This window comes from Phacochoerus africanus, chromosome 8 (genome assembly GCF_016906955.1).
Source record: "Phacochoerus africanus isolate WHEZ1 chromosome 8, ROS_Pafr_v1, whole genome shotgun sequence".
Lineage (NCBI taxonomy): Eukaryota > Metazoa > Chordata > Mammalia > Artiodactyla > Suidae > Phacochoerus > Phacochoerus africanus.
Window position 1 is genome coordinate 64,894,987 of NC_062551.1, and position 14,603 is coordinate 64,909,589.

At 56.7% G+C, this 14,603-nt stretch overlaps 1 protein-coding gene across 1 annotated transcript; it reads left to right on the top strand.

Annotated features, from left to right (window-relative positions):
- The first annotated feature begins 2,951 nt into the window (after positions 1-2,951).
- CCDC27 (coiled-coil domain containing 27) lies at positions 2,952-14,391 on the top strand. The gene is made up of 13 exons (XM_047791425.1): positions 2,952-3,140; positions 3,605-3,737; positions 4,911-5,006; positions 5,211-5,362; positions 7,991-8,164; positions 8,444-8,554; positions 8,652-8,840; positions 8,904-9,060; positions 9,230-9,360; positions 10,317-10,394; positions 10,689-10,901; positions 13,491-13,595; positions 14,266-14,391. The coding sequence occupies exons 1-13, from the start codon at positions 2,952-2,954 to the stop codon at positions 14,389-14,391; spliced, it is 1,854 nt and encodes a 617-aa protein (XP_047647381.1).
- Positions 14,392-14,603: the final 212 nt, after the last annotated feature.

The window sequence follows — 14,603 nt, forward strand, 5'->3', positions numbered from 1 at the left end:
ACATCTTCGGTGTAGATGGCAGACACAGCTCAGATCCCTCGTTGCTGTGGCTGTGGTGTAGCCTGGCAGCTGCAGCTCCGATTGGACCCCTAAACTGGTTCTTTTTTTTTTTTTTAAGATTTTTTTTCTTTTCTTTTCTTTTTTTTTTTTTTTTGGTCTTTTTGCCTTTTCTAGGGCCGCTTCCTGGGGCATATGGAGGTTCCCAGGCTAGGCGTCGAATCAGAGCTGTAGCCGCTGGCCTACATATACCAGAGCCACAGCAACGCAGGATCCAAGCCGCATCTGCGACCTACACCACTGCTCATGGCAACGCCGGATCCCTAACCCACCGAGCAAGGCCAGGGATCGAACCCTTAACCTCATGGTTCCTAGATGGATTCGTTAACCACTGAGCCACGATGGGAACTCCCCTAAACTGGTTCTTACGCTGTGGGTGTGGCCCTTAAAAAAAAAAAAGGAGGAGGAGGTAAGGGTGACTCTATTAATATCAGATAAAATCGATTTTAGGCCAAAAATATAAAAGAGAGAGAGAACTTTCAAAAAGTTAAAAGAACTGACTCACGAGGAAGACGCAGCAATCTTAACAGGGCGTATGTCCTCTAGTAGATCCACTACACACATGAAGCAAAATTCACAGAACTACAGGGGGAAATTTACATGCCATAGTTGTAAGGTTTTACTGCCCATTTCTCAGCAGATGGTGGGAACACAATCGGTAAGACAGAGAGGATCTGAGTAAGACCACGGGTCTCCCTTGCCTAATCCCTGCGTGCGAAATGCTGCACCCAACTTCAGCCAATGAAGCCGGGAGGGATTAAGGCTGTGTCTAACCCAGGGCCAGACCACTCAAGAGACGGACAGGGCACTTGTACCGCAGATACCAAAACAGGAGCATGAGAAATTAGAAAAGAATCTAATAGGTCCAAAGGGCATCAGCACAGCCATCTGGGAATGAGAATGTCAGATTTTCTAGCATCGATTTCATGATTCAGGATTTCCCTTGTTCTGTCTTCAATCCAGTAACAGGATAGGCACAAAAATCTTGGCAGCGATCCCTTGCTCTCACTCTCATCCACACATGCAGCTCCCTCCGGGTTGGCACAGGGGCCCCTGCCAGATCCCACAGCCTCTGACTCCAAGAGGGGCCTCTTCTTTCAAACTCCAGGTCAAGTCAGGAGTGGAAGCCAAGATGGCAGTTTCAACCTTCTGTGAAAAGCAGAAGTGACGCCTGGAACGTTCCCTTGGGTGGACCGGAGAAAAAGCAGTGGCACATGACACTGAAATAGGCAAGAGACCTCAATTCAAAACAATACTCCAGGGACTTCTCGCTGTGGCTCAGTGGGTTAAGAACCGGACTAGTATCCATGAGGATGCTGGTTCTATCCCTGGCCTCGCTCGGTGGGTTGAGGATCCGGCATTGAAATGAGCTGTGGTGTAGGTGGCAGACACAGCTCAGATCCCATGTTTCTGTGGCTGTGGTGCAGGGTGGCAGCTGCAGCTCCAATTCGGCAGCTACACCCCTAGCCTGGGAACCTCCATATGTCCGGTTAAAAAGGCAAAAAACAAAAATGAATGCTCCAGTTTCCCTTGATCCTGTGAGGTGGCCCAGACCAGCTGGCAAGAACAGCAAACAGGATGAGGAGGCTGCTTGAGCTTCAGAGGACCCCGGGGCAGGGGGGACCCAGGGGGAACCGGACTCTGGAACGACACCTTGGTTCTCTTGAAGAACCTGCTTAGAGGCTGCTTAGAAACCCACCTGGCTGCAGAGTCTGGCATTTTCCACTCCCCTTGAAGGATAGGCTGGAAGACTATGGGCTCAAAATACAGTCTTTTTAAAGTTGAGGGAGTTCCCTGGTGGCTTCGTGGGTTAAGGATCCAGCATGGTCACAGCTGTGGCATGGAACTTCATCATGCTGAATATAAAATAAAATGAACATTGAGATAAAAATCACCATTTTAAAGTGTCCATTTCCACGGCATTTAGTCCTTCCACATGATGAGCAACCATCACCTCCATCAGCCTCGAACATTTTCTCCCCCTTCCCTCCAGAAACCCAGGACCCACGTGCAAGCTCACCCCGTTCCTCCCTCCTTCCTGCCCCAGGAAACCACCAGCTTAGGGTCTGTCCCTGCCGACGTGCTTAATCTGGACATTTCAAATAGATGGAATCCCACCCCACGTGGTCTCTTGTGTCTGGCTTCTTGTGCTGAGCAGAATGCTTCCGACACCAAACTGCAGTTAGAGAAACAGGAAGGGGTCCCAAGGAAACTTTTTCGGGTGGCAGCCTGATGCAGAGAAAGGCAGACACCATTTCTTGATGTCCTTTTCGAGCCCCAGGCCTGTTTATCCAAGAATCTGGGAGGGCGAGGTTTTAGCAAAGTCATAGTCAGCCTCGCTCCTCCCTCCCAGCTCTATTCTTAAAAAAGAATAAATCAATTGTAATAAAATTTTTAAAAATAATAATAAAAAATAAAATAAAATAAAAAGAATTACTCTTTCAGGTGTTAAGAAATACATCTAAAGTTGGGATCTGAAAATGCGTTGTTTTCACACGAGAGCCACCAACGCAGTTTCAGATTTTAAATAAGGTGAACCACTGGGGGCGGGGGGGGGGGAGGGGGGGAACAGGAGAATGGGCTGCTAATGCCCCAGGGCCCTTCTGTACCCAGAACATCCTGGATGGGCTTCTGGGTCCCCTTTCCACCAGAAAATTAGGACAGATGTCATGCCTCGTTTCTATGGAAACATCTGTGATGCACACCCTGCTCCCAGCATCCCTCAGGGCCTGGAGCTTTGGAAGCTGGTCTTCTGCCAGCCTCTGCTGGGACATGCGGGTCCATGCCTGGGGCTCTGATCCCCTGGACACCTTGCTGGAGACCCAGAGGCCACTCGATATCCGTCGGCATCAGTCTTCGGGCGGCCAGTCTCCACCCTTTGCTCCAGATTCCCCATGGTACCCATCAGGGCCAGCACGCCGCCCAAGAAGAAAAGTCTGGTGCCCAACTTGATGGAGAAGGGCCTGATGGTCCTCTGGAAAGTGGCCGGCCGGGCCCAGCAGGCCCCAGAAAGGAAACTTCACCCCAAACAGCGTTCCCCCAGCAAGTCGGCTCAGGCGATCAGCAACTACGCCCGGAGGATGGTACGGGGCTGGGGTGGGGGTAGGGGCGGCCGGCCGCCCCCAGCTCTGCTCACCGGCTTCTCCCACTGGGTGAAGGGCCTCGGGGGCGGTGGGCCAAGAGGAGAGAGCTTTCCGAGTAAATGTGGGTGATGGAGAACGATGGGGGGGGGTGGTTCTGGGAGTGGACGGCATCAGGGAGGGGAGACGCCGTGTTTGCCCTCAGCCTGCCGTAGGGGCAGGAGAAGGGGAGGGGAGAAGAGGAGAAAGGGCAGGCGGCAGGGTTCAGGGAGGTGCCTCTGCTGAGGGAGACTGGAGAGTCAGCCCAGCTCCCCAGGGGCCCCCGAAATGCACGCGCCTCCGGGCGCAGCACCTCCTAAAGCAGAGTCCCCAGGGCCCTCATCTGGCATCCAGTCTTCCGGCGACGGCGGGAGCGGCGACAGCCCCCGGCCCTGGAGCTCCTACCGTCTCATTTTCGGGCTTCGCAGCGCGATTTCAACATCAACGCCAGCCCCGGGGACAGCGGCTTCGCGTTCCAAGTGGAGGAGATTTGGAAGAAGTTTCTCACGCGTCCCGGCTGCCCCCAGTTCAGTACCCGCCCCACATCCATGACCCACCACGGTGAGCATCTCCGACGGGGCCCGCGGGGACCTTGCCCCCTCCGAGCGGGACCCATGGCACAGGGAGGCCGCTGGGTGCTGGCCAGATGGAACCTGCCCAGTGGCTGCTGCTGCTCTTCTGAATTTCCCTCTGCAGGAGCCGGAGTGGAATAGGCAGCCGAGTGCGGGTCCAAGGGGGGTAGGAGGAAACGACCTCTTCCTCCTCAGGCGTGTTAGTATTTGTGCGCCCCCCCCCCCCCACTGCCGCCCTGCTTTTTCTGTCATCTCAACCACCAAAGGTTAGGTAGGGTTGAGGGCGGGGAGGGAGAAGACGGAAGATTCTGGAAGCTTCAGGAGAGGTCCAGAGGGCTAAAGGCAGCTCTTTGGGTAGGAGCTCTGTAAGGGGCCTCAGCAACCATCTCTTCTCACCCATGCTCCTCTGATTCGAGGATCGGAAAAGGCAGCCAGGGCGCTCAGTGGCCACCAGGGTGGCATCGGTCAGGCCAGGTGGCCTCCCAGACTCCTGGTCTAGGACCCAGGCTGCTTCCATCTCCCCACACGCGACAGTATCCTGAATGGTGGTGAAATGAGGCTAAATGCCAGCAACCAGAACAAGGGTCATGTGCACAAATCTCAGGCAGCAAAAGCAGGGGCCAAGCAGGGGCCCCACCCACCTGTCCAGGCCCCAAGTTCCCCTTTCTCAGCACCGGGTCCTCAGAGAGCAGCCAGCACCCTGGGACCAGGGGTGGGGCAGGTGTCTGGGAAGGACGGAGCATCCTGGGTGGGGGACTGTGTCCACATACCGGGCACAGGGCATCTGCCACTGTCAGATTCCTGGGGACCTAGAGGAACGGGTCTGGCCCTTGCAGAGGGCGCGGGGGCTCTGCAGGACTGGGAGGAGGAGCCACCTTCACAGGAGGGAACGTGGGACCATCCTGCCAGGGGAGGAAGTGCCCAATGGCAGAGATTTTCAGGGGCCACACCAGCGGTGGGCAGGAGGGCGGAACCCCGTTTCAGTCCAGTCCTGTAATCCAGTCCTGTGCGGCCGCTGCGAAAAATCCCCTTTCACCCTTAAAGTCCTGCTGAAAAGGAAAGGAAATACTGGCCCCTGCGCTGGCGGTCTCGGGAAGCCCCAGTCTTAGCCCCAGTCTAAGCCCCAGTCTTAGCCGTCATCTGCGGGCACCTTCACCTGCAGGTTCAGCCACGACCCTACCTCTGCCCGAGGACCTGTGCGTCGGCTCTGAGACCTGGAAGATGACCAAGGCCCTTCCCTCAGACACAAAGGTGGATGGTGAGAGCAGGGCCTGCTGAGTTCTGGGCGGACGGATAGGGTGTGAGAACCGGGCGTGGGTGGGTGGGGGTGACTGAGAGGAGCCCAGCTGGGCAGGGAGGGGTCTCTGAGGGGAGTCTTGGAAGGGGGGTCATTACAGAAGATGCCAGGGCCACTCAGGACGGGAAGAGTCTGACCCCCGTCCCGCCCCTCACTTCTCGACAGGCCGCCTCCTTCCCTATAGCAAGAGCGCCTGCGAGTTCAGTTACCCGCGGAGGACGAGCGAATCCCAGGTGCCGAGCCCGGCCCCCGGCAGCCCGGTCCTGCTGCAGAGCCGCCCGAGGAAGCCCTGGTACATCTCTGTCATCCACGAGAAGGTACATCCAGCGCAGGGCCAGGCAGCGCCACATCCTTTAAGCCACTGCCAGGGACCAAACCCGCATCTCCACAGCGACCCAAGCCACTGCAGGCAGGTTCTTAACCCCCAGAGCCACAGTGGGAACTCCCATGAATATTCATTTTACCTTTCTTCCAAAAACTGGACCTCCACATTTTACGAGACATTTCACAAGCAATTCACTTTCAGAAAGTAGTGCGAGCATGTGTTTAGAATCCCACAGACACGAGTAAAAGGAACGTCTTTGCACTGCTCTTAGGAGCAGAGATGATGAGAGCGTGGCCGCAAGTCGGCTGCCTCTGAACAAAGATGCCAAAATAGAAAGGCAGAGACAGGAGTTCCCGTCGTGGCACAATGGTTAACGAATCCCACCAGGAACCATGAGGTTGCGGGTTCGATCCCTGGCCTTGCTCAGTGGGTTAAGGATCCGGCATTGACCTGAGCTGTGGTGTGGGTCACAGACGCAGCTCGGATCCCGCGTTGCTGTGGCGGAGGCTGGTGGCTACAGCTCCGATTCGACCCCTAGCCTGGGAATCTTCATATGCCGTGGGAGCAGCCCTAGAAAAGGCAAAAAGACAGGAAAAAAAAAAAGGGAAGAAGAAACACAGAGACAGAGCTGGAGGAAACAGAAAAAGTAGCTTTAATAGCCAGGCAAAGGGAGAATAGAGCAGGCTAGTACCTTAAGGACCATTCCCCCCCACCCCACCCCCCCGCCCCCAGGGAGTAGTAAGGAGTCTTATAGTGTCAGGGAGCAGGGGGGTGGGGTCAGCTCGAGGACTTTCTTCTGATTGGTGGGTGGGTGGTGAGGTCACTGGGAGGCAGCGTCCTCTACCTTCTAGTTCCAACTGGTCTGGGGTCTCTGGGCGTGGGGTCAGTGCACAGTTAACTTTGTCCACCTGGTGGGGGTTTCAACACCTGCCACACAGCGCCAAGGACACGGCTCAGAATATTGTCTGTAGTTCTTGAGGAAGAGCTAAAGGTCCTTGACTTTGTTGAGTGGCTAAACTGTTCTGCCTTGCTTGACTCTTTTCCTCTTTCCCTGTGTTTTTGTTTCTCTGATTAAATTGATTCTTTGACTAAAGTTTTTCTATGGACAAAAGGCAGGTGGAGAACACGAGTGGGAAGGCTTCACAGGGTCCTGCTCAGTTACATCAGCTCATGCATATGAACCGGCCGGGGGAAGGGCTGCAGGCTAGGCTGCCTCCAGGAGTTCACGCGGTGTCTTTAGGGCCTTCGTTCTCTCACCTCTGCCTTCTGATGCGTGGTGGGTAGCACACCTGCAGCAACATGCTTGCGTTGTGCAAAGCCAGCAGATCCTGTGAACATGAGCCCTGCCTTCCTGGAACCACATCTGATTTAGACACACACACGCATCTAAACCACCATGGCCAGGGCGAAGAAATGCGATTTCTCCATGACTGTTTTAACTTGATAGTATAAATCAGTCCTACACACCCTTTAGATTCTCCAGATGTTAAAATATTGTCAATGTGCTCTGTCCCCCCCATATCATTCATTCTTGCTCTGATTTTTAAAATTCCCTTCCTTGGAGTTCCCACTGTGGCTCAGTGAGTTAAGGATCTAATATAGTCTCTATGAGGATGCAGGTTTTAATATGTTGCCTCACTCAGCGGGTTAAGGATCTGTTGTTGCCACAAGCTGTGGCGTGGGTCACGGATGTGGCTCAGATCCAGAGTTGCCATGGCTGTGGTATAGGCCAGCAGCTGCAGCTCTGATGGAACCCCTAGCCTGGGAACTTCCATGTGCCGCAGGTGTGGCTGGAAAAAGAAAAAAAAAAAAACCTTCCTGCTACGTTCTTTTAGTTAAACTTCTAGTTCTTTCTCTGAATTCTTGAGAGGGATACTTAGATAATTGATTGTCCATTGTTTCCCCTAATCAATGCATTGGAAGGCTATAAAGTTGTCCTTAATCACAGCTTTAGCTTTACCCCGCCTCTTGACGAATTTGAATGCTTATTATCATTCAGTTTCAAATATTTTCTAACCTCCCTTGTGACCTCTCCTTTGACTCGTGGGCTGGGCTCCGTGGAAGCCTATCATTTAACTTCCAGGCTTTTGGATGACTTCCTAGTTGTCTTTCCTTCCCTAATTCTATCTGGGCGTCTCCCTCCTGCCCGGGGAATCCCTTTTAGTGCTTCTCTCCATTGTCCACATCTGCTGGTGACAAATTCTTTCGGTTACTGTTTGTCCCCAGACACCTTTCTTTTCCCTTTACTTTGGAATAATTGAGGGCACTGAGGTTTCAAGAGTGGAGGCGGGTGGGCAGTGGTCCCAGCCCAGACAAAGCCCTGGAAGGGTGGTCCTTGGAGGGTGTACTGGTTGGGTCCTCAGTCACACCTGCAGGCTGACTGGGAGCTGGGCCTGGAGGGGAGGCTGCCAGGAATCCCCCTGAGGGAGGGTTTCCAACCTGCCTTTAAGCGGGAGGTGGCTGCAGTTAAGAGGCTCACACCTTGGGCTGGGTACTTAGGTCCAGGTGGCAGGCCTGCTCCTTCTGGGTCTGGAGCTACTGCTCTGCTCTGTGGCTGGGGAGGGTGGGTGGGTGTCTGTGTGGCTTCATGGTGCCTGGGGGCTGCCCTGTTTCTGCCCAGGATCAGTGCCTGCTCGTGCTGAGGGAGGAAGTCCAGCGGCTCTCAGAGCTGGAGGTGAAGGTTCAGAAGAAAGATGAGGAGCTCCTGGCTCTCTTGGAGGAGAGGGAGGCCCTGAAGAAGCAGCTGAAGTGCCTCCTGAAGGGCAAAGGCCAGGAGGCCTTGCTGGGCACAGGCGTAAGGGTCAGCAGGGCAGGCTCTGCCACCAAGGAGGGGGATGATTTCAGGAGGGCAGTTCTCCATGGCATGTCCCATGGGGGAGCCGAAGGTGCAGGGTGAAGCCCTGAGGCTCCCGCAGGTATTCTGCAGTAGCGGCCCTCAAGAGTTTGTGCCAAAGCTGCAGGGGCAGCAAAGCTTCCTAAAAACCTTAAGAGAGGAGGAGGAGCTGGGGCACAGGTGGCTGCCCGGCAGCTGCCTGGGCGGTGCCCAGGCACAGTGTCCCCCTTGCCCTCCTAGCCTGTGGCCCTCACCCAGGCCAAGTGCTCAGCTGCCCTTGAGGGGAACCGGGCAAGGGTGGCTGGGTGGCTCCTGGAGAAGCAGCCCCATCTTCTCCCGCCAGGGGTGCTGGTCAGTGGCCCGGTGTGCAGCAGTGCCCCCTTCCCAATGTCCTCCTCGTCCCATGAATGCTTGCACCTCCCAGCCCTGCCCTGCATCCCCTTCCCAGACTCAAGAAGAGCCCCCCATGACCGACAGAGACAGGGACCTGGCAGGGGGCAGCTGCAAGGAGGAGGAAGACGGCCTGGAAGGGGAGGCGGCGAGGGCCGGTGGGAGCAGGAAGGGGACTCTGCAGGACAAGGGAGGCGAGGAGGAGGAGGAGGAGGAGGTGAAGGAGGAAGAGGATGAGGAGGAGGGTGTGGCGGTGGCCCTGGAGGAGGAGGGCGGGGAGGAGACGATGCTGGAGCTGGAGGAGGAGAAGGAGCTGCAGGACGAGGCCATGGGCAGGAGGAGGGCTGGCTCCGTGGACGATGCCTTTGAGGAGGAGCTGATGGCGCAGCTGGAGGCGTACGAGCACCTGCTGCAGGAGTTCCAGTTCCAGCTGGAGGTCGTCCAGACCAGATACTCCCTTGCAACCGGTAAGACGTTGGAGGACGCCAAGGTGGGCCAGCAGCAAGGATGCCTGGCCCTGCCAGCTTTGCCCTGTCCCTCTAAGCTAGGACCTCGCTGCGGGACCTGGGAGCCCTCAGCCGGGGGCCCCGGGAGGGCAGAGAGACCACCCTCGCCTCCAGCTCTTGCCCCCTTCAGGAGCCATCACATCCTTAATGCGACAAATAGAGTTCCAAGAGTCCCAGCTGCAGAAAGTCACCACAGAAAATGAGATGCTGCAGAAGGAGCTGCGGGAGCGGAAGCAGCAGCTGCAGGCCATGTCTGACAAGGTGGCTGCATCCCGGCGCCGCGGGCATCCTCCTGCTGGGAGCTTGGGGCCAGGCCACCCTTCCCACCCCGCTGATGGAGATGCCCGTGCTAAGATCCTCTTCCCTGGGGTCATGCCACAGACAGTGCCCCCCACACCCTGTGCTGCCCTCTGGCCCCGGTGCTCACCCCCTATATCCTGGGCTCCTGGCCACTTCTCAAGCATCTCCCAGCCCCTGGGTCCCAGCGGTGAGGGTGCCGCCCAGCTTGGAGAAATGTGGCCAGTACACCGAGGCCTCTTCTTGGGAAGCATTTGCAGTTTTTGTTTTGATCAAAGTTTTTCACACATAAAACTGCACGGAACCAAACAGTCCCACGGGCTTGATATGCCAAACGTGAGTCCAGCCCCCTCTCTTTCCTATTTTCCTATCCCCCGAGACAGCCGATTTCATTTTTTCTGACAGATTCCTGCCCTTCGAGACTTTTCTCTCTCTCTCTCTTTTTGTCTTTTTGCCTTTTCTGGGGCTGCTCCCGTGGTATATGGAGGTTCCCAGGCTAGGGGTCGAATCAGAGCTGTAGCTGCCAGCCTACACCACAGCCATAGCAACGTGGGATCTGAGCCCGTCTGTGACCTTCACCACAGCTCACAGCAATGCCGGATCCTTAACCCACTGAGTGAGGCCAGGGATCGAACCTACAACCTCCTGGTTCCTAGTTGGATTCGTTAACCACTGTGCCACGATGGGTTCTCTGTCTTTCCTCCCCCGCTTCCCCACAGGGGACCCCACCCTCTCCCAATGCTCTCCTATCCGGACGCTGACGTGTGACCTGGGCTGGATTTGCAGCTCTCCCCACTGCTGGTGTGGGACTGGGCTTTCTAGGGTCTGCTTCCCAACACAGTGTGTTTGGTGCCATCTTTCTGCGGTTCCAGAGGGAGCCGCCTGCATCTCACCCCTGAGCGGACCCGTGTGCTTTGCAGTTCTCCAACCTCCGGGAAGACAAGAAGCACCAGGAGGTGACAGGGCTCATCCAGAGAGACAACCTCCTTCTCCAACAGGTGCCCGCTGCGGGAGGGGCGCCCTGGCAACTGGGAGATGAACTGGCAAATCCCCCCAGCTGTGCGTGGGCCCCTCATTTCAGGCAGCACCTCCCCTCCCCATTCAGCAAATCCAGAAGCACCAACAAACCTGAGACTCCTCTCGCCACCGCCAGTGTCCCGCCAGGCTGGCTGGAGGAGCCCAGGGAGAGGTGGCCGTCTTGGGGTTGGGGGAAGGGGAGAGGGACCGGTGATGGGTCTGGGCCAGGGAGCTACACCTCCGACCCCTCCCGGCACCCCCCCCCCCCACCCCAGCAAGTGTGGCAGCTGGAGAAAGAAATCGCCAAGCGGGAACAGACCATCTCGGAACTCGAGGCCAAGGTCAGCCAGCTGCAGACTGAGGTGAACCAGAACCAGAACCACCTGCAGAGGCGGAAGCAGCTGCAGGAAGAGATGCAGAACAAGAATGAGATGGTCCAGCTGGCGGAGCAGCAGGCCCGGGTGGCCCTGGAGAGCGCCCAGTCCCGGGTACGCCCCCTCCCCCTCTGGAGGGCTCCGCCCAGCAGCAGCAGGCGGGGCAGAGCACCAGGGCGGCACCCAGGCCCCGCCCCCCCCACCTCCCATCCTGAAATGAAAAGAGAGGGCAGAGGGAGCAAGCGAGGGTGTGATGGGTGCAGAGTCAGCCTCAGGGGCAGGAGGGAGGCCCTGCGGGGGCTTCCTTTACAGAGGAGCTAGCCTTGGGTTGCGCCCTGAGAGGAGCACAGGGATGCAGGTGGCCAGCCAGGAAGGAAAGGCTGAGGTGGGATCGAAGTGGTGACGACAAGGTCTTTTTTAAGTTCTTTCGGAGCTTCCGTTGTGGCTCAGCTGTAATGAACCCGACTTGTATCCGTGAGGATGCGGGTTCGATCCCCGGCCTCGCTCTGTGGGTTAAGGATCCAGTGTTGCGGTGAGCTGCAGTGTGGGTTGCAGACACAGCTCGGATCCTGCATGGCTGTGGCTGTGGTGCAGGCTGGCAGCTGCGGCTCTGATTCCACCCCTAGCCTGGGAACTTCCATATGCCGCAGGTGCGGCCCTAAAAAGCAAAAAGTAAATAAACAAAAATTTTAACTTAGCGCTCACTGGAGGTTGGGTCTCGTTCTAAGCATTTTTAAAGTCCAGCCCCACGCCCCCAACTCCCCCAGCTCTGTTTTTTTTTGTTTTTTTGTTTTGTCTTTTTGCCATTTCTTGGGCCACTCCCGTGGGATATGGAGGTTCCCAGGCTAGGGGTTGAATGGGAGCTGTAGCTGCCACCCTATGCCAGAGCCACAGCAATGCAGGATCCGGGCTGTGTCTGCAACCCACACCACAGCTCACGGCAATGCCGGATCCTTAACCCACTGAGCAAGGCCAGGGATCGAACCCGCAACCTCATTGTTCCTAGTTGGATTTATTAACCACTACGCCACGACGGGAACTCCCCTCCAGCTCTGTTCACAAGGCTCTGTGGTGGGTTTCAGCAGAGTCCACACCTTGTAGAACCTGCCACAGGGGGTAAACAACCCATCTGGGATCCCAGGGCTGCGTGGAGGCCGTGCTGGTGTTTGAAGGGCAGGGCCCCCTCTGTGGGCTCCCCCTGCACCATTAGTTGTGAGCAAAGGCATATGGGGGGGGGTGGCTCTGCTCAGGAGGAGCCCTTCAGTAAAGAGCTGCCCCAATTTAGAACTACAACCCTGCAAAGGCAAAGGCCCCAGGCATGTGCCTTGGAAATAACACCTTCCGTACTTGCCCCCCAGGGGGGCCGGCTGTAACCGGCTGAGCTGGCCCTCCTGTGGGGGCGGGGCTCCGACTGGGAACGGGGTGGCATCACTGACTTCCCCCGCCCCCGCTGGTGATCCTGTGATCCTTTATAAAACTGTATTTCCTGTCCAGCCGCATTCCCAGCTGCATTGTCCATCGGGCAATGGTACATAGTTGGTTCTGTTTCCTGGAGGTTCGGTAGAGGCCAGAATGCTGTTTTAAGAAAGAGTCGGAGGCTAAGTCTGGGTTGGCAGGAAGTAGTGCCATGGCCCGGGAGGGATGCCTGAGATGGGCTGGGGCGTGGAGCACTGGAGAGAGATGTCCAGGTGACCAGAGGCACAGAGGGTGCGTCTCCACGTTCCCGTGAACACCTAGCATGGTGCCTGGCCCAGGGCTGGCATCAGTAGATACCAGGCAAAAGGAAAGGATGTCCCCTCCCCACATAAACAGTCTCAGAGGAAAGGTGGACACGCTTGCTCTGTGCTCAGCAGGGCCGCATCTCTCTGTGTGGCTCTCCCTTGCCATTTCTGCCTCGGTGGGGCTTCTGGACACTGATGGTGAGCAGCTGGTGCTGAGCTGTCACCAGGACTCAGGGAGACCCTGTCTGAGGGCTTCTGGGGTGCAGACCGGAGAGGTTTATCCCAAAATTACTGCTCATCTCTGGGATGTGGGCTGGGGCCCTGTGCCCCCAAGGATGCTGATGGCAGCAAACGACTCGGTAGCCACCGTGGTCCATCCCCACCTAACTCCTGGTTAGTGCCTGGCCCGTGCAGGTGGCCACAGCATGGTATGCGTCTCGTCACTTAGAAAAGGTGGAAGGACCGGGATCATAGCGGGCCGAGAGCAGGACGTGCTGCATCACCGACAGTCTCCTGGGGGTCATCAGGAGATTGTGGCTGAAGCTCCACTGGGGAAGGGAGGATGGCTTGGGGGTCATTCAGAGGTTTTGAACTGTTTAGTTTTGACCTTGCAGCCCCTGTGCGGTGGCTTGACATGGAATCTCAGTTCCCAGACCAGGGATTGAACCTGAGCCCCAGTGGTAAATGCACCAAATCCTATCTACCAGACCACCCGGGAACTCACTGGCTTTAGCAGTTAAAAAAGAAGTTGGTGTGGTAGAAAGTCTTTGGGCTTTGGTGTTAGGCCACCTGGGTCTGGGTTTTGATCCGACATCTTCTAGATCACAGGAGACCACGCTGACTTCTCCAACCCTGTTTCCAGTTCCTCAAGCAGAAGTGAGGCCAGATCTGCCCTCTGTAGACGCTCAGTAAGGCAGTGGGCATGGCAGATGCCACCTTCCTCCATTGAAGCTGGGCTTGGTGATTTTTCCTGTGCTCACAGCTTGAAAGACTAAGAAACAAGATCATCCAGGCTGCCTTTAACACCCTAGGGATCAAGTCCTTGGCCACTGAGATCTCTGACAGTGATATCCTGGAGGCCTTGCAGGTATAAACATGTCAGCAGCCTCCTCATCCCTGGGGCCACGTCTCCAGGCCCCAACTCTTGGGTCTGTAGCTGGGGCGGAAGGGAGAAGCGTGGACTGGATGCTAGGAACCTCCATTTGCATCCTGGTGGCACCATCCTTTCATTCGTGGCCCTGGGATGGTCGTCTCTGCCCAGCAGAGGGGACCACATCTCCCAGGGCTGGCAATGTCCATACTCAGTGACCAGCAGCAGCTGCAGCAAACCCACTAGGTGTGGCAGGGAGGAGCCCGGCTGCTGGGTCCAGGACGCTCCCCGGCAGCAGGAGCCCGTCCCCACACTCTGACCAGCGCAGCCTCCTCTGAGCATGCTTACTGCACCTTAGGGTGGCCTTGGTTGGACTCATCTGCTGAACCAGCACCCTGGCACAGATCCCCTCCCCAGCCTTCCTCTGTGCCAACTCCTCACCAGCAGAGATGGTGCCATCTCTCCTCTGAGTCTTGTGCCTTCGCCCCTATGGTGGGAGTGCTTTTGGCACAGAAATTGGCAAGCGCTACAAACCAGAGCTCCCCCGCCCCCAGGTTGTGAATATTCACCAGCAAAGCACTGCAGGGGCGGCCCTTCTGGGGGAGGAAAGGGTGGTGTCCCAGGAGCTCACATGGACGGGGCAGACGCTGCTGCATTTCTTTTCCAGCGGGTCATCTCAGAGAGGACTGACTACTACAACCAGCTGAAACAGAAGGGTGTCAAAGTGCCCCCCCTGCAGCAGTCGGAGATCTTATCCTCCACCGGCAAGTCCAAGAAGATAAGCTCCAAGTAGGCTGAGCCCAGGCACAGCCAGCCCAGGGAGGCCAGGACGCAGCCAGGCTGCACCCTGGGTGACCGTCCCTTCCCCCTCCACCTTCTGCCCCTGTGGCCCCACAATTGTGCTCCTATTCAGAATTACACCATCTGTTAGCCATGGTCTCCCCTTCTTCACCAAGACCCCCAGGGGGCTTGGGCTACACTGACATCCCCCATTCTGAAACTCAC